The sequence below is a fragment of the Sprattus sprattus genome, assembly GCF_963457725.1.
Source record: "Sprattus sprattus genome assembly, chromosome: 12".
NCBI lineage: Eukaryota > Metazoa > Chordata > Actinopteri > Clupeiformes > Clupeidae > Sprattus > Sprattus sprattus.
The window spans coordinates 11566386-11591496 of record NC_137910.1 but is presented as its reverse complement, the minus strand read 5'-3'; the positions used below and the strand labels follow the sequence as shown (position 1 = coordinate 11591496).

The 25111-nt window shown below is 41.9% G+C and overlaps 1 protein-coding gene across 1 annotated transcript; it reads left to right on the top strand.

Moving 5' to 3' along the window:
* Positions 1–6205: 6205 nt before the first annotated feature.
* hmx2 (H6 family homeobox 2) lies at positions 6206–7881 on the top strand (the record flags this gene model as incomplete). The annotated part of the gene is made up of 2 exons (XM_080848763.1): positions 6206–6464; positions 7334–7881. The coding sequence occupies 2 exons, from the start codon at positions 6206–6208 to the stop codon at positions 7879–7881; spliced, it is 807 nt and encodes a 268-aa protein (XP_080704889.1).
* Between the last annotated feature and the right edge of the window lie 17230 nt (positions 7882–25111).

Below are 25111 nucleotides of genomic sequence, written 5' to 3'. Positions count from 1 at the left end.
AGTCTATTTCATTTTAATTCCTACATTTTTTGAAAATATCATGACATAATAAGAAGGCAGGACGCCATACGATAACCATTACAGCAACCTATTTTTGCAATCCAGACAAAATAAGCATAAAATAGAGGGGATTTCCAAGAGTGAGAAATGTATTTTAAGTTAAACATAAACCATTATTATTATTATTATTATTATTATTATTAATAATAATAATATTATGTAATATTATGTGAAACAGTTGTCTATTTTCAGTTGACACGGTTTCTCACTAATAAAATACAGCTACACTGGATGTCAAATAGGACTTTTACATTCGAATTTTTTCTATTTTTATTTTACAGGAAATTACGGTCAGGGTCTTTTGGAGACTCCAGGTACCAAACTGTATCGTGCGTTTTCTAGACTAAAACAGAGCCTTGGTGAATCTGATTTCACACTTGGAATCACATTTTTACACTGGTTAATGTGCAATTTCATACGCTCTGCAGCCTTCGGAACATCAGTTATTGTGTTATTATATCTTTTGTCTCTTGCTTTTCAGTCATAATGTTGTTTTGACTTTGAAGTAAACCAAAAATGATATTTCTACATAATTCGTAAGGAGTTTAATTTTTTTTCAAGAAGGACCGACAGCTTCTGACAAAGCCACGAGGTTTAATGAGTGGGACAATCATTTTGTTCTTGTGCATAAATACATGTTCTGCCTAAATGGGTGAAATAGGCTGCCGTTTCGTCGACAACTGGACTTTACACAAGCAAATGTGAATTGGTGTTATTCAATTGATGGTTTCAGTGAACACGTGTTTGTACATTTGTATATAAAATATTTAATCCTAATAAGGGCAGCCGCCCTTTGTACAGGAAGAGCTAACTTTTTGATATTGTATTGCTGAAATATGTTGTGAAATAAATTGAGGGTATTCCTTATATGTTTATGTGGTGTGATGGCATCGTGCATTTAAAAAAAAAAGACTGAAGTTTGCAATACTTTGAACGCAAGCAGTCATGGGTTCCTGTTTTTTCAAGTGACCTGGAAGCCTTAATTTGTTTGAACATAATGAACTGGCAAGCAAATTGGAAAGCAAAATATGACATTTCTCCTTCAGATCCTGCCCACGATAGGCTGCAACTGATCGATAATCGATTCTGAATATTTTTGAGTCAGAGCACTTAGCGCACGGAGTTAGGTCTGTCAATTTCGTTTTAGTCCAGATATAAGTTGATGTTGGATAGTTTTAGTTTAACGCAACCTTGACAGGGTTTTCTTGTTGAGCCCTATACAGCAAGTTTTTGTACTTTTGCATTCATAATTAGATATTCCTTAGGTAATGCTTTTTTTTTTAAGTCGGTCGGTCTATTAATTTGATTTTGGAGTAGCACGCCTAGATGTATGCTCTTTCGGGTAAATTGGACATTTTTGTTGACGTAAATCCTAAATATTCCCAAGTATTCGTGTTAGGCCTCCATGGTTTTCTGAGGACCCTCTGGTCAAGAGTACAAAGCGCTCGAGCAGGTGCATCTTTATGCGCAACCTGTTAGGCTCTTTATAAAACATTGTTTTACATACAAAATGGCACAGTCAATTAGGTGGTATAATTACCACGATCTGGCAGGAATTACACATGATAGAGTGAAAGAGGGGAAATTACATTATGTAGGCCCATTTCAAATCCCCCCCTCTCTCTCCGCTTTGAGTATGCGCCGGCGTGACCGCATGTTATTAGCATATAGTTATATCAATGTAACGTATAACAACAGGACAATACAATAAATTATGGGATTGTTGTCAGATTGGCTCACTCTCTCCACAAGGAAATAATCAACTGTAGTGTTTTAATATTTAGAAATATGAAAATTGTAAACGGAACTGATACTAAGTGTACAATTTAGCAGGGCAATTCTCAGCCCAGAATGCAAGGACCCTACTGTTTCCCATGTATGTCTATAATATTTAAGCTATACTATTCACAAAATTATTATTTTAAGCACAGACTGATTTTTGTTTACAAAGAATTTACCACACTTGGGGTTTTGGCATTTGGAGAATTACAATTGAGCTTTTGGTCTAAATACAGACAAAGGAAGTAAAAGTTTACTAACGATATTTAAAATGTGTATCTCTCACTTCCATAAAGTTAGACACTATCCATATTGAAAATACACAACCTACTTTAAAACTCCCTTAGGCATTCTTCCTCACGATTTTACACATTTACTCTGATAAACAGTTTAGCTAAGAAAACACACACAACATTGATGTCAAAGGTTTGAATATTGAAGAAAACTTTGAACGTGTTTGCCCTTTGATAACAATAACACAATCAGAGCCTTCACTCTTCTCTCTTTTTGTCTCTCTCACACACACAGACACACACACACACACCTTGGAGCTGAACTCGGCACTCTTGTGTTGTACTAGTCTGCGATGGGTACTCAACAAAGGGCACATTCAAATAACCACTGGTAATAACTACTCACGTATTGACGTATGATATCATGCAAGCTCAACGTGGGCCCATTATGGAGAATTAATAGATTGGTGAAGCATTATTCCCCAGCGAGTATCGATCGGAAAACGTCTGTAAAATATTGTTTCAAATCAAGGGCATTGTTCATTTTTTTTAACTGGGTCTCCTGATGACCTTGATTCGCTCGCATAAATTGAAAAAATTACCACTCGATAATTTCCATTTGTACGACATCTTTATGTAAAGAAGCAGCGGGAGAGGGCTGGATTCGGAGAGAGGGGGATTGGATGTGACCCCAGGCTGCTCTGTGTATTACATTAAAATGGAAAGTTGAGTGGCTGATTTTAAGCAGAGCACATCATATATTATAGTGCCAGATACATGTGGTTCAAGTGGCCAACAGCTTAAGTCATTTTTTAACCCTGCCACTGCCGGTCCCTTACGCACGCTGTGCGTGTGTGTGTGTGCGCGCGCGCGCACGTGTGTTTTTGTGTGTATGTTTATGCATGTGTGAGAGAGTGTGTCACTGAGTGCACAAGAGTGCGTGTGTATGTAGAATTGTTTGTCTTTATCATAGGATGATCAAAATATAAATTAATTTAGCAGTTTGTCATTCTATGTGTGTGGCCTTTTTTAGCGCACACTACATAGTTATAAACATGCTGACTGCCAAATGGATATCAGTCATACTTTTCGCGTGACTGTCAAGAGATCAACATATATGTTAATGTCCATCATCTCCTCTGCACAGTAGTTAGGACTACTTACCCCGCTAGATTAAAGGAAATGCATTGGGGGAAATCCGGTGTAATAATGTATCATCGACCCGTATTGAAAGGTACTGAGTAGTGCGCTTGAACAGAAGTGGTTTTAACCAACCGCACTTTGGCAATGTTTTTCAGGGAAGGGAAATCTTCCTTTTACGCCACCTATATCCCATTTGCTTTGGTGATTGAACGCGAGCATCAGATTTTCATCAAAGTTCTATTAAGTGAAACATAGGTTGCGGGGCAGGCTCTGATTGAAACAGTTTAAATTTTAATTGTGTTTTTAATTTGACATATAGTTGCGGAGAGGAATGACACCGCAACGCCGAGGGGCGGTCGATTCTCTTAATTTCTCCCTGAGGAATTGATGAGTCTATCAGAGCAGTAGATTGGAAACCCATTAAAGCTCAATGGTTAGGTTGTTAATTGGAACTTGATGGATAGGAGCCCTTAGATAGGCTATACTGATCCAATCTTCTTGACTTTCTGTTTTCCAATAAATTACCCAATTCATTTCCCAGCCACAGATTACATAAATTGTACACCTCCAGGGCTTGTGCCTCCCTCCTCCCCTTCCCTCCCCTCCGCCCCCAAACATGTGAGAAAAATAAAAGACCGGCCTCACAATCTTGAATGAAAATCGAAACATAATCAACGTTTATACTTACAAAATTTATTGATATCATTTTCTCTGGTAATTTCCTTATTTTAAAGTTGGACAAGCCATATATCATAATACACACGTGTAAAGGGTCTTTGTTTAATATTTATCGAGGCTTGATTCCCAGATCAAAGCCGCTCATGACTTCATCTGTCTTTCTAAAAGAAAGCTTTTTTGCCTTGGTAAAGGTCTTGTTTCTTGTTCCGTTATTACGATAGGCCCACAGCTGCCATACAGGAGCTATCATTGTGATAGAGCACGAACAGAGGCCTTATTCTGTTGGATTTCAAAGTCTTTTCTGTACAAGCAAAGTATAGGCTGAATTGATACAGAGGTTTGGTGTCTAGAGTTGCGAAATATTGACAAGAAACATATTGCGCTCTGTCTTGTGAAGCAGAGGCGTTAGATAACCCAAACAGCCTTCTTTTAGCTGCATACGAAGTTTAATACAAAAAATACGACTCCTCCCATGATGTCTGTTGGAACATTTATTTTAAGAACTGTCCCTTTTATCTTTTGACTGCCCCAACATAAAGCGAATTTTTCTTGTGCAAGTGTGCTAGTTTTTAAGACATACATAGTCTCTGTTGACATCTGGGTTTGTTTGAAAGACGAACCACATAAAGTCAATCCATTCAACTGTCATTATGGATTTCACGCCCTATATGTAGACTACGTACCGTAAATCAAGGCAGGGTGGGTCTCATATTAACCGGAGTAAACGCAATGCTCTTCAAGCATCTGCTGCCGCGCGACCACATTGCAGCAGCTCAAATATAAGCGGTGAAATGAAGCTAGTGAATTTCATATTATCATCATCATAATCATCTCTCTTTGTCATCGTTAAGGTTCCCAACTGTTATCAAGCATAAATAATGACATTTTCCTACAACTAAACAACATTTTTGCTTTGTGACCGTTACACACAGGATCCCAGACGCAAAAGGTCGGGGTCGCACACCGCCTATTCCTTTGGGTGCACCAGGGGTTCATCCTCTGACACCATGATTAAGGCAGATCATTTGTTAAGTGTCGCGGATCTTTGGAGAGTGCTAACTGGAGCTAATGTGGTAGAACCGCGCCAAGTAGCTGCCCTGGAGACACGAGTCGAGGGGTGGGCTGTTCAGCGACCCTCCAATCAATTAGTCAATCAATTAGCATGGTCCAGCTCCACTGGCACCAAGCCAGCAGATTAGCCGTTAGATAATGATCAAATTAATACTTAATATAAAGACAATGGACTTGGAACGAGTTTATTATTTTCGCGTAAATTAGTTACAGGTCCCATCACCTACGGCACTGCATTATTATTATTTGACCAATTGATATTTTGAAAAATTACTGATTTTAATGTATGTATAGTGTAATAGTCTATATGTTATGATATGCAGGCCTATGCATGTATGCATAAGAAATGTCAAAGACTTTCATATCTCATGCTTAGCAAGCTGGAAGAGCCTTAAATGAAGGAGGTGGACTTATGGTGTCACTGAGGTAAATGTTTGTATGCATCCTACAGAACTTTCCAAGAAAAACCTTAGTAAATTACCATATTCATAATCATGTTTAATCACTGGACAGACAGTGTAGTCCAAAGGTTTTTTTGCTCTAGCTGTATGGCTTCCAGAGGTCCTGCTCTTTGGGGAAAAAACGATGTAGCTATAGCTTGGATATATGTACAAAATTATACTGCCGTCCTTTTTTGTCATGACAAACCTGTATAGTTCTCTGGTGGCTATTGCCCATATGATCACGAACAACTGACAACGAATTATTGGTGTTCTTAGTTTATTCTTCTACGTGCCTCATTCAACAACATTGGACAGTATCCAATATGGGGCTTGTCCGAATTTTCGCCTCATACTGGATAATACTCATAACTTTAACATGAAGTCTGATGGCATTTCCTAATAAAGTTTCCTGCTGCAATGCACACTTGTATTCTTTATCATGAAGACCCTTCTCAAGCCGCGGGGCGAACTTGTTGAGGAGTATTTAAAAAACCCGGGTTTACATTGAGCACGGGATTGGTTCGCGGGAGGCTTACCTACATGCAAATGAGGGCACGCTCCAGCCGCCTTTAGTCCACAGCGCGTGGATGTGGAGAGCAATGCATTTGTGCACTCTTGAGCGCCACGAAAAACAACTAAAATAATACTTCCACCCCTGGAGAGAACTTACCAAATTGTTTTTATTTTCGCGAGAGAGACCGATGTTTACAAACGAGGATAGTTTAAACGTTGACTGTTATTTTTAAAATAGAACATCGTATTTTAATCGATAGAACTGTGTTATGTTATGAGGCGAGAATGAGTAACTCCGAGGACAGCGGAAGCAAATGTTCGCCCGCCCCAATTTCTAGCTTTACCATTCAGTCAATACTGGGTACACCGTCCGAAAGTGCACGATCTGCAGCCAAGGAGAGCTGCAAGCCGCCGCAGCCCAGGAAACGCACCCTTTCTGTGTCATCGGAAGAGGAATGCAGCGGAGGCGAAGATTGCTTCTGCTCCGACCCAGGTCTACCTGAGACCTGCAACCGACACCAACCCCTTAACTTTTCCTGTCTAGGTATGTCGGTTTGCTTTTTTTTTACCAGTACAATATAAACTTAAAATGGGTATTAGTGTTGTAATATATATGAAGTTCTCAGCGGCAACAGCACCTGTCCAGTGTAGCAACAGAAAAAAGTCAATTGTGCAATAGTGGCCTGTTTAGTTTAGATTTGCCTGCCAGCATTAGCTGCAGACTAGATAAAACTCCCAAGTGTTTTAATGCGGCATATCAATGCCACACCAGTGAGCAGATGAAAGGTCAAATAATTAACAGGATGTTTTCCCCCCTCATTCCTAATTTAATCGAGTCTGCTAATTGATTACACAGGCTTTCAGAATGAATGTGCTACATTTCGTCAATTGAGCGTTAAATGTAACCTGATTTAATTAATATCGCGCACCAGTGCTGGCCATATTATATTGTTTGTTTAACAGGGTACTTGTAACCTTTTAACAGTCGATCAACCAGTCAAAGTTCACATTTAATGATCTCTTGTACAAAGTATCGAATAATGGGTACATTTTCGCTGATGAAAAACTGAAGTTCACTGAAGCACAGTGATGTTGGTTAATACTCAGAAAGACTAAATGAGGGAGGGGTTGCATTTTTTAAACACTCTACTTATGACCAGTTTGTAATTTTCTGCATTTTGTAGGCGTGCATTTAAGCACCGAACGCATGCTTAATGAAAACCCTGATATATTTAAAAGTAATCAATAGGGTTTGTAAAAAATCTCGCTGGGACCTGAACCATTATTTCAAAACCTTATCAATTTAGAAACTGTATTGTTTATACTAGTTTAACATTCACTGGTTCACTTACCAGTTAGATATTTTGCGAGTGTCTGCTGTAACTGTCAACGATTATGATGCTCCTGCTGCAGGTGCTACAAAAGGACTAATATCTGGCCAGGATGGGCTCGAGAGACGGCCGCATTTAACACAGCCCTTACTACCGGACTACAGAGAGGAGCAGGAGGGGGCATGCAGTCAAATGTCGCCCATTTCCGAGGACAGACAGAGAGACGGCTCGGACAAACCAAATGGTAATGCAAAGAAGAAGACGCGCACGGTGTTCTCCCGGAGTCAGGTCTACCAGCTGGAATCCACCTTTGATATGAAACGTTATTTGAGCAGCTCCGAACGGGCCTGCCTCGCCTCCAGCCTTCAGTTAACAGAAACTCAGGTGAAGACATGGTTTCAGAACCGGAGAAACAAATGGAAGCGACAACTCTCTGCGGAATTGGAAGCTGCAAACATGGCGCACGCTTCGGCGCAGACTCTAGTTGGAATGCCGCTAGTTTTCAGAGAGAATTCGTTGCTCCGAGTTCCTGTTCCGAGGTCTATTGCATTTCCAACCCCACTATACTACCCAGGAAGCAGTTTAACGGGGTTACCTTTGTACAATCTTTATAACAAGATTGATTATTGACTCCAAATTGATGCGAAAAATCTATGGGGGAAAGTACTATTTCACAAAACACAATACAGAACACGTATATGTTTGACATAATCATGTCTATTTATATCACTTTATTTGGTGAATTTATATTTCTTATGACACGGCAATTGTATGTGTGAGAAAGAGGCGAGCTTCTGTAAATGTATAAAATACACCATGTGTATATTAATTATTTTGTACCTTTAACCACAGTTTTGTCCCTCGTAAAACCAGTTTTACACGTTATATGAGGAAGTATGACATTGTAATACGCATTGAACTAAACTCTCCAAATTAAACCCTCATGCATGTTCAGTTATACTTGTTTTCAAGACGTTGATAGGTACATTCAAATATTGATCTTCAATAACAATATTTAAGTTATCCAGTCTGGGTGCTGTATGTAATGTAATATCTGGAGGCACTGGTACAAGATAAAACATCTTTGTTGTAATCCACTCATACAATAAATTTTCTACATCAGAAATCGGTTTGTTTCATCCATCTTGCATCGGTCAGTTGAATTGGTATATTTTCAATATGATACTCTTAAACACCAAAGATACAGATTTGCATTAATTTAAATTCTCCCACCGAGGTGATGTATTGTTTTTAAAAAGTCTCGATACGTTAAAACACCAGGGCTTCAGATCTGATGAAGGAGGCCTAGGCCCCCCCCAAAATGCCTGCGTTTGTCCTATCATCGGGGAATAGCCTAACGTCGAAAGAAAAGAGTTGATAATAAATTCAAAAATATTTCAAGGAGATGTGTTAAAATTTCTTTAAAGTTATTTGAGGTAACTGCATTTTTTTCGTGATCATGCAAAGCTGGCATCGATAAACGAAATGTGTTATTTTAGAAGTGCAATAAAGAAGAAGTGTATATACATGACCAGCCTGTAGAGCAGCTATGGACTATGTAAGGCTTCGGCGAACCAAACCGAATAAACATTTCCGGCCAATTTACCTGTAACAGGTAATTTACAAAAAAATATGCAACTGTGTGATGAGGTAGACTGATTGGCGTCTATGAGAGGTTAGCCACGCCAGAGATAACCGGTCATACATGGTGCATTATGATAGGCCCTTGGATGCCAAACTCATTAGGAATATTAACACGTTCTATGTCATATGAACACAAACATTAGCACACACATGCTCTGCTGGTGGCGGGACCTCTGCCAATCAAAATGACAACGGGATTTTGGCAATCTGATAGAACTCACGTCAAATAACACCAGTACAAGTATCTGCTTGCGTTATTCTATCGCCTTTGATTGTATCTGCTTTTCATGGAGAAAGTTCATGTAGACAAGTGAGCAGCTGCCGACATCCAAGCGACATGTAGAAAACACCTCCAGGGTATCGTTAATAAACAATAAAACATTAATGTATTGGCCCAACAGAATACATGCATTCCCTGAAATATTGTTTGTGTAGTTGTCAGTAGAAAGACTGATCATGGCTTACTAACGACCAGTGGTAGAATACAAATTCAAACTGAGCAAAACAAGACAATGCACTGTGATCCTGCGTCTCAGATGACTGACTGACTGGATCACACAATACCGCGTAGTTTGTGAAAGCTATGTTACTTCAGCCAAGAGTAAAAACAGAGCATGTTGTGATCCGAGTTTTTTTTTAAACTACTACAGGCCTTTATTTTACAGTGGTTCATGCAAACATCTTCATATTCTTATCCCAGTGTTGAAGGTCTTTTTTAGCAATAGCCCATTGATCGTTGGGGAACGAAAGCATGGCCTAAAAGAATTACAAACAAAGAATAATAGAAAAAAATGCTGTGCGATAGCAACTTCCATGGACACTCTGGGTTGATGTTGCTTTGAGGGCTTCTTCTGGTGTTTCTCCAATTGACAGGGCATGAACAAGGCCTTTGCCTTTGCCAGGGAGATTTTAAAAGAAATGTTATAGCCTATGTGCATATACAGGTATGGAGCCCATATTAATAAGTTTAGAAGATGCCATTATAAACAGTTAATACATTATTTCTGGGGCCCAAGCAGCGAAGGTGCGTAGACACCCATTGATTTTCTATCTCTTCTTATTATTCCTCCTTAACATCTTCTTCTGGATTTGGTGTATATGGAACTGTATGGTGAAACATTTAGATATTTGACACACTATCCCAGGGGTGTCAAATTCAAATACACAGAGGGCCGAAATAAAAAAAATGGGTGTAAGTCGAGGGCCAGACAGTGGGGCAAGCGCCCCCTAAATAGACGTATGCTACCAACGCGGTGACAGTGCATTGTGGGACTTGCAGTATTCGTGGTGCGTTCGACATACCAGCGGCCGCGGCAGACAAGCTCTGATAGATAAATAGATGGATACTTTAATAATCCTGAGGGAATATTATGCAAACCAAATTAAATGTCACGGTTGCCCATTCAAATCAATGGAACTTTTTGTAACATTCTGAGGAGCTGGTGGGCCAAGATTAAATGGCTTGTCGGGCCTGATGAGGCCCGCGGGCCTTGAGTTTGACATACCTGCACTATCCTACGATCCTATTCACCATGTTTGATGACAGTGCCTCCTAATGCTTTAGCGCCACCATCGGGTCAAAGTTGGGGGTGCGTTTTTTAACCATATACCTCATTTTAAAAAATAAGGCACAGTTGGATTCTGTGGGTCAAGCCGATTTTGATATACCTCATGATGTCAATGCCAGCCATATTGGATTGTATGAAAAAGTTTAAAAAAAATTCTTAGGCCACAGATTTTTTCAATCTTTGCCAGCATTTGCACAGATGATCTTGAGGTCAGGCCTCACAAAAGTTATCATGATTTTCTAACGCATTTGTCAGTCACAGTTTTCGAAATGGGCAGCAAAGGCGCTGAACAGGAAGTAAGGTCATATCTCAGGAAGGCTTTGATGTATTAAACCCAAATTTGGTATTTGGACCATTAAAAAAGGAAGCACAATTCTTTTTTAATCATTTGACTGACAAACCTTCTCAATGGCTCTAGAGAGTGTCTCTCTATTTTTTCATTACAGCTGGTTTTCAGCGGCCACAACCCTTGTTGAATCTCCACCAAATGTAACAGTTAATCTTCACACAAGGCCTCATGGAAGTTATCAGCCATTCCATTACAGCCTATCAAAAGCCGTCAAACAATACGTGAGCTGATATCTCTGCAAATCTTTGGTCAGTTCACTTGCCTTGTGTGCATACAGCCATTCCTGTGACATAATGACAACAATCTTCTATGTCAAAAATGCCCTGGGCCTCGTTTCCCGATAACGACGTATTTTAACGGCCTACGTGGATTTTTAAGACATAGTAGACTCAGTAACACTTTCTATTTACGACCGTTTCCCGAACATCATCTTAAAGTCAGGTGCACGAGCGCAACGTGCACAAGTTCTTAAGTATATCTTAAGAGCTGTTTACGTCAGGTTAACCTGTTTACGTTAATTGCTGTGAAATTAGCTAGCCTATGCGTGCATCGAACGTGCACTGTGCACTGAATTCGGGGCGGGGATAGTAACGCCGAACGACGCCCCTGGATAAGGTGTCGAGGGGGTTAAAGCGTACGTCATGCGTGACTGTATGAGCTATGAAACTAGCGATTTAAAAAAAGTTTCAATGAAGAACATGGTTGCAAATATATATGTATACAACTGTGTAGAGCACGAAACAAGACTGTCGTCATTTTTAAATTAATTATAAGCCAAAAATACTTACATGTAATGTATTTAGCATCTAGCTAGAAAGCTACCATGTAAGCCAATGGAGTGGTGGCATAAGCGCTAATTGTGCCTTAAAACTACTGTTTGAAAGCTTCAGTTAAGACATACATACTCTGCATCGGTCGCGTAGCACATTTCAGATCAAACCGAGTCATTATAAACATATAAAAAGTTGTGTAGATAGCTTTATTAATGTAAAATATTCCTCACTTCAAGGAGCCATGTTTTTTTTTTTAATTCCCCTTTCTTCCGAAAGACGGGCGAACGGCGCCCCTGGTGGATTGCATCGCTAAGTGTGAAGTTAAGTGTGAAGTTAAGTGTGAAGTTCGCTAAGTGTGGAGTTACTACTGGTCCTGACCACACGTAGAATTCTTCTCAGCGAAAGAACAATTTAAGCTAAGTGCGGCGTCGGGAAACTGCTCTGCAACGTAGGATCCCTCTTCGTTCGGGAAACGAGGCTCTGTTCGGTTGCTTGGCCACCTCATTGCTGCTTGCATCTATATTTATTATTTTTACTATTATTATTATTATTGGTTTGGTTGTTGTTGATGATAATGATGATGGTATTTGTAAAATACATCATGTCCTATGTGTATTAATGGAGACAGATAAAAAAGAAATACAGATAAGATTACAGAATACACAAATCCCAACAGTGTGTTGTCAGTCTTTTCTACCATACCATGTAGAGCAGATAATAGCAAATGGCTGCAACACCCTTGAGCGTGTAGATGTTATATGGGTTTGAGTAGTCAATGATGCCATTGACTAGAAGTTAAATGTATCAGCAGGAATGAATATTTACAATTCCTAATTGTTTGCGATTTCTGAATAATTACAACTCAAATTACAACAAATTTAGAGATGGTACTGTCATGGAAAGTGCCAGAAATTGTTGAATTTGAAAGGGACTGGTACACTGGTATATGGCATTTATCATGATAATATATTTTGTCCTAAAATACATAGCGGTGCTTTTTTTTTTTTTTTTTTAAATATCTCTTTGTTCTTGTTCTTGTTCTTTCTGTTTTCTTGTGAGTGATCCTCTGTGTGGATGGGAGGACCGGTTTAAACCAGCAAGTGCTATTTAAGTCTGCTGCAACTGGTATCAGTGGCACTTGTTTTTCAGTCCTCTCGATTTCCTTCTCACTCCTTCACAATCTCCCTCTCTCAACTCAGTGGCAATATGCCTTTTAATAGGGCGCTGTCAACACACAGACACCTTCGCACACACAAACACACAAACATGCACACTGTCCCTACACTCATGCTTTGAGGCTTTCTTTGGTGTGACTGATAAAACTGTTGTCAGCGCAGGCTTTGCTTGGGCCCTCACCTGTCACGCTCTGAGTTTCCCCTTTGTCTCAGTGCTAACGGCTACATTACAGCGCTGAGGTGGACGGAGGAAGAAAGGGAAGGAGAAAGAAAGTGAGTGGGGGGGGGGGGGGTAGAGTGAGAGAGATAGAGAGAGATAGAGAGAGAGAGAGGGAGAGGGTTAGAGCATCTGATGCGGTACAGATTATTCCTGACCCAATTTCGGCAACAGCCGCTCTGTGTTCTGGGCAAATGGATCGAATTAGATGGCGGCAGTGGTGATTTATGGGAAAAGGATGGCACCTGGGAGAGAAGCAGGCAGGAGAGGGACACATTTGTGACAGAAAGCGGAGGAGAGCGAGATGCCTTGTGTGAATGAAGTTGTTTATTAACACCCCCTCCATTCATTATGTCATGGCATGGGTAGGGGTGTGTGTGCGGGGGGAAGAGGATGGTATTAGCCCGGGTAGGATGGTGATGCTTTAGCCTCCCTTCCTTTCCCTCTACACTAAGGAGTCAGCTCGGTATGACGTTTGGTATCAGATGAAGAATAAAATGGAGATCATTCAAAAGGAAGCAAAGCAGCATTTTACGTATTTTAAAGGGACACTGTATCTTCTTCACTCTCTCTCTCTCTCTCTCTATGTCTTTGTGTATCTCTCTGCGTGTGCGTGTGTGTGTGTGTGTGTGTGTGTGTGTGTGTGTGTGAGAGAGAGAGCTTTTGGCTTGTTATGTATTGGCTAAATGGCAGGTATGAATTACAAATTTTAATAGTAGGGCAATGAAAATGATTTGAAGTGGTTTTAACGGCTGGGAGACAGTGGCTGGCAGCCCTCGGATGATTTGCAGAGATGATATGTTGTGGCTCAGGATTCATCAAACTTGTCCAGTACAGTGACAAGCAAGTGTAATTCAGTTTGTCGAATAAAATATGGCCTGAGTAACAGGTACCATATACACAACGGAAGAGAGCTCAGAGTGGGGGACACATGGAGGCAGAGGCAGAGGTAGAGAGAGGATGGGCATTTCTGATTTTATTGGTGTGTGTGTGTGTGTTCCCGATGGTATACTACTTCCTGCTTTTTTTAGATAGCTATGTGTTGCAGGTCTGTCATCGCAGTCATATTAACATTTTTCACATTTTTTTTACCATCTTTTACAGACTGTGTTGCAATCGGAAGTATGTTCTTTAAAAGATTACTGGCAGGAATGCCTGGTTTTTACATTCTTAACATGCAGTACTCTCCAAATTGGTGCTCTGAGTGTGTGTGTGTGTGTGTGTGTCTGTGTCTGTGTCTGTGTGTGTGGTTACTGTATATGTATGTGTGCGTCACATATCTTCTGATCTAAACATGCCAAGAAATCTGCTTCAGACGTTGACTGGAAATGGTGTTGATTCAGTTTGAAATGGGAGTGGTGCTGAATGAGAATGGCCCAAAAAATGTGAACCATATCATCATCACAAGACCCAGGGAAGTGAATGTGTGTCAGGGCGAGTGCTTTAAAGGCAATCGCCATGCATTACCCGCATAGCATCTCCCAGGACCTGTTTCTGTCTTTAAATGAATTTAAGAAACCCATAACCTGGTTTCTCAGGCAGCGATGTCATTTATGGCCTATCCCGGCTCCCATAGTTATTGACTAATGGCTAAAAAGGAGGGCTTGAGCCTGAAGTGATTTTTCACGATTCTGTTTTATATCAGCCCTAAATGGAGGAGCAGGAGGGAAATCATGTTTGCGCCCCCCTCCCATAACTACCACCTCCCATATCCCCCAAACACACACACACATACACACACACACACAGACACACACACACACACACACACACACACACACACACACACACACACACACACAAACAGTAGTCTATTGAGGGGGAAATATTTATGTGAGCCATTGTAAAAATGTGTGTGTTTTTTATTTATTTTATTTTCTCTTATTAAATTAACATCACACTTAAAAACACAAATATAGAATTGCTTTCTCTTTTGGTCATATAAGAAAATAAGGTGGCTGTATTTAACCGCTCACACTGTACCTAAAGGGACAAATCAGTTCAAATAATTTGAGAGATTTTCACAGCATTGCCCTTGATAAGTAAAACATTCATCCATGTTCATTCATGAATAATGCTAACCTACACGACAGAAAAACAATGGTTAATCAAGTACACTAATTATGGTGTAACCACATAGATTATTTTACATTTCATGAACCTTGTTAAGGGGAGAAAATAGGAACTCTTTTTTTTTTTTTAACAAGCAACAGTTGTGTCGTCTTCGTCATCCTCTCTCGTCTTCCCTCTCTCGTCTTCCCTCTCTCCCCTCATCCCCCCCTCCTCCCTGCCCTCCCTTTTCTCTGTGACCACCCTCCCTCTCGCCACGCAGCCGAGGGAAGATAAAGCATGTCATTATTCTATTTAAGAGCTACAATTTTTGTAATGGGACTTTCAGCAGTCTGCAGAAGCGCAGGCAGCTTCTTCAATATCCTGGACATTATTTGCTCGTTTAGTTAAATGATGTTTCTAATTCCCTCATAATTACGTGTAATGAGGCCAACTCTCCCCTTTCTGATGTGACTTCATCTTAATCCGAGATGGCATCCTTTTTAGGGATAATTACCCGGGAGCGCGGCTGGGGAGCGAGGGAGGCCAGGGGTTTGTTGTGTGTCGAGCGTGCTGCAAATTGCTCCGGTTTCCTGCCATCTTGCCTTCCCGCAAATTGGAAAATTAAGTTTCTCAGCCGGCTCGTGCTTAAGACGGAGCAGTTAAGCATGCTTTCCCGTCCATCCTCTGCTAATGAACTTGGAGGGCTGTCAGAGAAAGAGAAGAGAAAATAATTGTTGAATTAGGGTGTAGGTTTTTCAGTTTGGTTTTGTCTGTGTCTTGTGGTTGTGTTTCTGGGTTAACATCGTCAGACACAGTTTGTAGTTTGATGCTGTGATAACGTTGAGGTAATATATCATATATATATAATACATATACAAGAACATGCTGTAGATACCTACACAAACACACATAGAGAGAGCGAGTGAGACAGAGCAGAACCATTTTTCAAGTGCACATTTAATTTTCTTCTGTTGCTGTGCTCATGTGATTGTTTATGTTTATTGGTAATGCATCTCTGCTAGTATGTACATGTGCATGTCTACATAGGCATGTCCTTGTGTGTGTGTGTGTGCCTGTATGTATGTGTGTGTGCCTGTATGTGTGTTTCCCCTAAGTGCTGACGTGTGGCAGACAGTTTGGCTCTACATGGGGCTGTTACACAGTGGTTGAAGAGGGGTAAGTGTGCTCTAGTGGGCGGTCTTGTACATTTACCCAAACCACAAAAGGGTCTTATGTTAACACTGGGCCACCGCAATGACCTTCAGCTCACATCTCTCCCTGTCCAAATGCACCGCCTGATACAGGAACTCTTTCACATGGCAACTCACCCACAAAAATGGAACGTTCAAAATTAGCGTTTTTACTAAAACAGATATTGCAGATACATACACTGCTTTGAATATATAAACTATATACACTACATCCATTCCGTCCAGAGAATACATTATTTTTCTTGGGATGGGGTGGTATAGGGGTTTCATTAGAAGTTAATGACATCATTATCTTTTCAAAGTAAATAAAATATGAGGAAAGCAATATGTCTTGCAAGAGGTAGAGTTAAATGTGAAAATCAAATTGCTCAACTGCTGCGCATTGAGATCAATATAGAAGGGCTCACTGCTCCACTCTATTGATGTGCTGTTATGAGACTAATTAGTCATAAAAACAGATATTTTTTTCGATGACGCAGTTGGAGATAAGAAAAACACAGTGACACAAAACACCTGGCCCGATTAAAATATTAGATCAGCCGACATCTTGCAAATGGGAGTTCCATATTGTGTCATTAACATCAAATACCTCATCTGTTATATTTATCTTAATAGCTCCCGCCTTTCAGCTCCCGGTTGACAGAAAAGTAAAAAGTAAAAAAAAAAAAGAAAAAAAAGGTAATTTAAAACAAGCCAAACATTTGGAGCGGGTGTATGTGTTTTGGTTGCATTTGACATTCCAGGCACGCTTTTGTTCAGCAATGTATTTGGAGGCGCAACGCGGCCTGTTTTGGCTGGGCATCTGATAGGTGGATGTTTTTTTAATTAAGAGACTTAACTTGCTCTTTGTTGCTACGAAGTGCTCTTTTCTCCTACCTGGGTGGAGTTCTTGGGAAGAGTCTCCCTGGGCACGGCTCTTCGCCGCCCCTCCCCGCTCCTCCTCCACCACCTCCACCTCCTCCTCAATGCCCTGATTCCAGAGCCCTGCAGCAGGCTACTGGGCCAAGCGGACTATCACCTGACAACTAATTAGAGCTCGGCAGGCCTGGGAGGGAAACCTTGTCTTTGAAGGCAGGATGGAGACAGAGGACCTGCCAATGGAAGAGAGTGACACGTGGGCCAGTGATATGATGCTTGCACCTGCGCCACACTCAGGGCTAGTTTAGTGGGCTAGCACGTCTACACGCACACTCAGGGCTAGTCTAGTGGGCCAGCACATCTACAGGCACACTCAGGGCTAGTCTTCTAGTCTAGTGGGCCAGCACGTCTACAGGCACACTCAGGGCTAGTGTAGTGGGCCAGCACGTCTACAAGCACACTCAGGGCTAGTGTAGTGGGCCAGCACGCCTACATGCACACTCAGGGCTAGTCTAGTGGGCCAGCACGCCTACAGGCACACTCAGGGCTAGTCTAGTGGGCCAGCACGCCTACAGGCACACTCAGGGCTAGTGTAGTGGGCCAGCACATCTACAAACACAAGGGAATGCTGAAAAAAGAATGACTGAATTTGTATTGGTGTACAAGCTGTACGTCATATCCATTATGACGTCTCAGTACTGTGGAACCCTACCATTGAATTAAACTGGGATTGAGGAAATTGCTGTAATAAATTGAAATGTCTACAGTCAAAAGTTGTTCTTTATGTCATATCTGTCTCCTGTGTATATGTTTCTCTCTTTGTTCATAGCAGTATATCTGTGTGTGTGTGTGTGTGTGTGTGTGTGTGTGTCCATGCCCCATCTATGATTCTATGTGGAGACCCAAGGTCTTTCTCCGAGAACACATTTGTAACCATTAGTTGAGTGTAGTGTTTCATGTGCAGAGTGCCTTGCGAGCCACTGTCAGAGGGGCCGCAAGACCGCGGCGGTCGGGCGACTGCAAGGGGCTGCAGGCATTATGGAAGGAGGAGGTGGAGGAGGAGGGGAGGGCTGGTGCCTGGCCGTCCCACAGATGATGCATCACGCTGGGCTGAGGGGTAACCTGAGCCCCCCCTCTGGTCCTGGTGCAGCCCTTTTGGCCTCCATGGTGCCCTGGGGAAGCTTTTAAAGAGATTTGGCAGGTGAGAAAACAGCTCTTCAAAAGAAGTGTTGTTACATTAGAAAGTAATGAGCGGCAGCTTAGGGCCACGGATCTCTTGCCTAATTTTAGCCCCCCCCCCCCCCCCCCCCTTTTCTCTCTCCTGGCCGAACAGGCAGGAGGGCAGACCCCCTCATGAAAAATACACAGGTCACACAGCAAGTGCATGTTTGTTGATGTGTGTTCTCACACCTCACAGCAAGGTCCTTCTCTCTTTGTGTTGGTGTCTGTGTGTGTGTGTGTGTGTGTGTGTGTGTGTGTGCATGCGTGCGTGTGTGAATGTGTGTGTGTGTTTATCTTAACACCTCTGTTGTTGTGTGTACTTTCACTTACGTCTGTGTTCTCTGATAAATTACTCTTTTATGTGAAGGTGTACAGGTCAATTCTACACAATTTTTTTTATATCAAAATGGACCTGAGAACATTTTACTGTGAGGGATTCTTCTTCTTCTTCTTCCCATTTCTGCTTGCATAAAGTATGTGCTTGTGGGTACTAATGTGTACAAGCCACGAAGCAACCACATAAATAGACCTGCATCTTTTTTTTTTTTTTTTTTTTTGCAAATGCTTGTCAGTTGAATTCATAGCACACTCACATCTGTACATCTGGTGGACATCAATTAATGAAAACATAGTTTTTGTCGGGAAAAGCTACTTTGCCTCTTTTATCTGTCCACCACTTACTCTCACTCGCTTGTTCCTCTGAGTGTTCGGTCCTGTACCACCATTACTGAGAGCACCTTTGCGACTCGAACGCACATTACAACCATTTTAGATATATGCCATAAAGAGCAGAAGCAAGCTACATTCAATGCAATTAATTTGGCTAAATAGGAAAATGTCGATTGCAGCATTAGTGCTTGACTTTAAAAGCGTGTTCAAACCCAAAGACACGTCGATTACCTTAATTGATAAATTGTTGCTTGTTAAGTGCATTCATTTGCAAGGCACTTTTAGGCACCGAGATTGGCTGGTTAATGCATGGCTGTGTTATGGTAGGTGAGGCGCTCTCACACATCGGAGGAAGACTCGCGGGAAACTCGGGTCCACCTGTTCCTGGGTCGGCTGCAGGGCCTGTGACTCCGCGACCCCTCTCCCTCCTCTCTCTGCCATGGTGTCCTCTGGCCTTACACCCTTTGTGAGACAGTGTGGGAGGGGTGATGGAGGTGAGACTGAGGTACTTCGTTCAACTCACACACCTGTATACCTGTCAAAAGCGTTTTTTTTATGTTGATTTTGTATCCAGAGACTCTAATTTCACTCAGCTCCTGATAAAATGTCACCTTGTTGTTGTTTTCACATGTGACCCGTGAGAAGGCCGTGGTAAACACACGGTCTCACGGAGGGAGTCTCATTGGTAGCCAGTGAAGTGGACACAATTATAAAGATGAGGATGCATGTGAAACAGCCCTCAGAGATAAGACAAGAAAAATAAACATGGGAAACAAACAAACACACACACACACAGTCATGCACACCCACCCACACCACCTACGAAGATGCACCTGAGACTCTTTGACAACTGACCAATTAGGAAGACAGGTATCATGTCGGGAGCCCACTGGGGCGGGAGGCTTAACCTGGCGGGTCAGGGGTGAGACTTCAAAGGTCCTCCCGCTGTGGGAAGGTGCTCAGGACCACAGAGACATAAAGCCCCACACCTGTAACGGAATCTCATCATTACAATACATCTCCACGGAGATTAGCACCGGAGGAGGAGGGCACAGCAGTCATGTGATAGCATGCTAGCCCAGGGGCGCTGGCCCTACTTGGGGACAGGGGACGCTGCAGAGGTGCAGGCAGTGGGCCGGTGCCCTCTGATTCTCTGGAGATTAGATAAGAGATTGATTGAGCAGGGTTAAGACCTCTCCAAGCTTGGGATGGTCCAAAGCCATGCTGTACAAAGGACAGGTCTTTGACCTTGCCTGTAGGTTAGTATCAGTGTCAGTATTAGTATTAGATTGGACTCCCCCGCCCCCAGCCTTATCCCATGTTTCTTTTGTTTCTCAGACTTTGTGTTTCTTTCATGAAGGCACACAATGGCTAAAGTCCCCTCCGAATGTAACCAAATGATTTGGAATAATGGCAGTCAAGAACCAAAACACTCAGATCTATTGACTGCAATCCAGTTAAGTTTCCCTTTGAAATGATACCAGTATGCCCAGTACAGCAGCCCAAAATCAATGAGTGGGTATGGTGGTTTCTCACAAGCTGATATAAACTGATGTATCGGATGTACTGGAGTCTCCAGTCCTGTGTTTCGCCGGGTTGTTTGAACAAACATATAAACAAGCGTATTTGTCATACACCTAGCTATAATGATTGTCAAAATGCAATACGGATATACCTCAACCACATAAAATCACATCTTCCAAAAATAAACCAAAGCTATTGCCATGCATCATTATCATTATCATGTCATTTTCACTGCATCTTATGGACCACTTTTTCACTATTCCTTACCATTGCATTAACTTGCCAGATTGAGTTTTGGAAGTTCAATAAAAATGTGTCCTTCTGTTTAACTACACTAAATAACTTGTAGCACATTTTTTGTTACATGGATTGGACACCAAGAGAAGTAGGGTGGGTGCCATGGGGATTTGGGGGTGGAAGGATATGGCTCTTATCGAAGTTTGCAGTAAGCATCTTTGATCTTTTGAAAATCTAAGTTCATATTTCTTTTAGATATGAAGATATTTACACAAATGTGTATCACCTCTTCATGAGATGGTGCCATCTTGTAGAACCATCTTGAGTAAATGACATTTAGGACACACATTTTAAACTAATCTTCAATGGTAGGGGAGCATCTTCAATAGTAGGGGAGCATCTTTAATCTTCTTCATAAGACGTTTCATAGCAAAGTCTCAATTGGCCTAAATACCCTGCCAGCCTAAACAGCCACCACACGCAACCCAGGAGCAGGCTCTTCAATGTTCAAAGACCTGTCTCTCAGAAGGGAGGCTTTGGTGTCAATAAATATGACTCAATAATTGTCATCTGTCGGGTAACTTGAGAACAATCAAGTTTAGGTGCCGTCACCTAAAGAAAGAGTAAAGGGGAGTAAAGATCCAGATTGAATGGAAGAAGTAGGCCTCGGTGCATTGTGGAGGGATTTCTGTTGTCAGGGTGCTGACGGATTGGCCCCCTGTCCACACTGTCAGCTCAGTGTCAAAAAGAGAGCAGGTATTGCTTGAGGAGAATTAATTCAAACAGTTAATGTATGTACCCTCTCCTCGCCTCAGCATAAATAGTGTCAGGTCCTTTTCAGGTTCTTTATCCATAATCCCTGACCCAGCCCCCAAACCCCCCCTCCCTCCCCCTTTAGAAATCTTTGCGTTGTTCACTGTGCTCTTAGCCACAGGGGGAAGTGGGACACGGAAGGGGGAGGGGAGAGGAGGGGCAGCGGTAGTTTGTCCTTCCTCCAATTAGCATTCACGGTTAGCTGAGCAGAACTAATGCAGCGAATCGTTGAGTGTCGCCTTACCTGAGCCACTGTCAGGGAACCTGCGGGGCAGATCAGCCGGGCCCACGGATCCATTACAGCTCTTATTATGGGCTGTGTTATTGGTAACTCCCTTTGAACAGCAACAAAAACAGCGCTGTGCTCGCTCACACCCAGCTGAGCGGCGGCTAACGGCTTTGGAGCGGTGTCGTCAGTTCCAGACGCACTCTGTGACATGTTCTTTTTCCCCTCAACAAATCTGAATAGCTAAGTCTGATGATATCCCGCCTTTATGTTCCCTTGTACGCCGCTTTGGAAAAAAGCGACTGCTAAATGACTAAATGTAAATGTTATGGTAGTGGAGGACATAAGGTGGCGGAAAACACCTAAAACAAAAATGCACTAAAAGTGTTGGCAGGTAGGCAAAGCATCTGTCAACGTACACAAATCAGTAAATCTCTTCTTTCCCACTAGGCCAGAGCCGTCATTTCCCCAGTAGACTTTTGCTGTTATACACAGGAATGTGTAATCAGTGTACCAGAGACTCACTTAAAGCCGTGCCATTACTCAACATCTCCATCCCAGTCACCGTCCAGAAAAGTTAACATAGCTCACGGGCTAACAACTCTTTAACAAGTTGTCGGGAGGGCCCCATTTGCTAGTTTCTCTGAAAGGTATAATGTTGCCTCACACTCATTCCTCACTCAGCTGTTGACAGAGAACATAGTTGCCGTGGGCAGCTGCCTGTCTCACTGTTGGTTGTTTTCAAGGCTGACACTTTGACATGGTCATTACCACTGTCCCTCAGTATGGCTTTCTCCCGGTCCTCTCTCCCTGTTTTGGGTGTTTTTGGAGGACTGCTCTGACTGAGCGTCTCTCTTACTCGCTCTGTCTTTGTTTCGTATGTTTGTTGTTGTCTCTGATGTGGGATTATCAGTTCAGCTCCCATAAACACAGAATCTCCCCCCCCCCCCAAAAAAAGAAGATGCTCCACATTAAAATCCTTTGCTTCGCATCTGAATCGGCTCCCAAAAAAACCCTTCCCTCCTCCCGTCTCCCACCACGTTCCCAGCCTCTGATCTCCTAACGTCTCCTCATAACCCTGCCCTCTTTCCTTTCCAACCATTTCACGCCTTTCCTTTCACACTACTAGGTACCGTTCTTTCAATTATCCGGCATTTTCTTTGGCATGTAGGTCAAGACGTGGTAGTGATCTCATGGGTCCGTTTTTTCCTCAGATTGCATGTTTCGTTCCTGGACGGCTGCCATGATCTCATGAGGCTTATATGACATGACCACATAGGCTTCAGAGCCACCAGCGCATATTAATAGGTGCACTGTGAAGTTGGGCGGAAAACCACTTGTCCCCTTTGATAATGGCTATTGTGTGACGAGGGGAATGCCCCTACGCACCGTGTCTGTTCTTTGTGAGGATTGTGATCTTCATGTACAAAAAAGGATGCCTTGCAACAAAGACTGGAAAAGGGGACACTTGACATCAAGGTGCAGTCCTTGACCGTAAACATACACCTTCGCTATTAGAGGTATCTTCATGCATCCTCGACAGAATGCACACACAAAGGGTCATCCAAATGAACAGAGGAGAGGTATTTAAGATCGTACTTCAGGGGCATTTCCCTTTTCAGCTGAAAGACTCAAAATATAGGACAAAACCTCTAGTAGAACTTATGTGCACAGAATTGGTGGAGAATATTCATGGTATTATGAAAATATTTGCTAATTTCAAATATATGTATTTTATACATACAACTATACAGAATGCATATATTCCCTGCACACTAATATCTTTGTCTCAATAGGTTTGCTATAGTAATAGGTGATATGATAATAAACACCTCCAAACAACACAAATGTATATATATTTTGTTTTACTTCACTGCCCCTTGACAGCTGAAGACATTTCACTTCAGTTGTCCCGCTGCATGTAGTATTGGCTGATGAAGCTGTGAAAGCCTCTTTTACTTACCAAAACACCAAGGCATGAACACTTATACTGTGAAATTCTCCTTCACTTACCAAAACACCAAGGCATGAACACTAATACTGTGAAATCCTCCTTCACTTACCAAAACACCAAGGCATGAACACTAATATTGTGAAAACCTCCTTTACTAACCAAAACACCAAGGCATGAACACTAATACTGTGAAAGCCTCCTTTACTTACCAAAACACCAAGGCATGAACACTAATGCCCCTGATTGATTGGTTTGGATCGGGTCATGGAGGTGCCCATGGGTTCATGAAGAACACTGCTCACAATCAATAGCTCCGGCTGTCAACAGCATCTCGTCTCACCCAACTACTTTCCACAGTAAGCCATAAGTGAATGCTGTGTGTGTGTGTGTGTGAGTGTGTGATAGAGAGAGAGAGAGAGTTTGTACACAGTGTGTGTGTGTGTGTGTGTATCAATTTTCCTGTTGTGCTGGTAGTAATGCTTAATTAATTCCATCACTGAACTTGCCGAGCTCAAAAGAAAGTGATTGTAATTATCCCTTGGTGTGTTTCAATTAATTTCATCCATCCACTCAATCCACATAGAACAACTGGAGTTAAATGGGAATCATCAGCAGGCCTGAAAATCATTTTAGAAGTCGTCTACTTGTTCCAGTTACTCACAAACGCAGGGGGCTCAGGCTCTTACAAGCACAGGAGGACATGGGTTCAAAGTCTGAACAGACATATCGTCCGGTCTAAATCTTACAGTTCCATTTATTGACACATATCCCCTTGACACAAGCGTGGAGGTTTTACATGTGACATTTTTACAATCAAGTCCAAATGATTTGAATTGCCCAAACAGTTCACGCTCTCTCTCTCTCTTTCTGTCCATCCTTCCTTCATTGTCTCTTTATGACTTTGTGTGCGTCAACCAGTAAACACATAAACCCACACATGCTTGTCTCTAACCACTGCACATATACGCTCACTCACCTGTAATTGGGAGAGACTGAATTTACTGTTCAGCCAAAAGAAATAATTACGTGGATAATCAGTGTAATTCAAGGTAATGGTTGCTCTGAATTTCGCAGTATGTTCCAAGGCACTTATATTTAATGAATGCCACTACCTGATGTTTACTGAAAAAGGGAGTAACAAGGGGGAAAGGGTTTTAGCACAATGATGCTAATGCATCAAGGCTGCCTTCAGAAATGATGTGGCTTATGAAAGAATCTGTGATTTTTGTAATAGTTTTTTTTGCAAACACGGCATAACTCATGAATTTATTGCTTTCAATTCATCCATTCCTGTGATATTTGATTGTTTGCACTTTATATTTTTGTTGCTGGTGTTATTATTCAAAATATAAATCTTTCAGGTATCCCA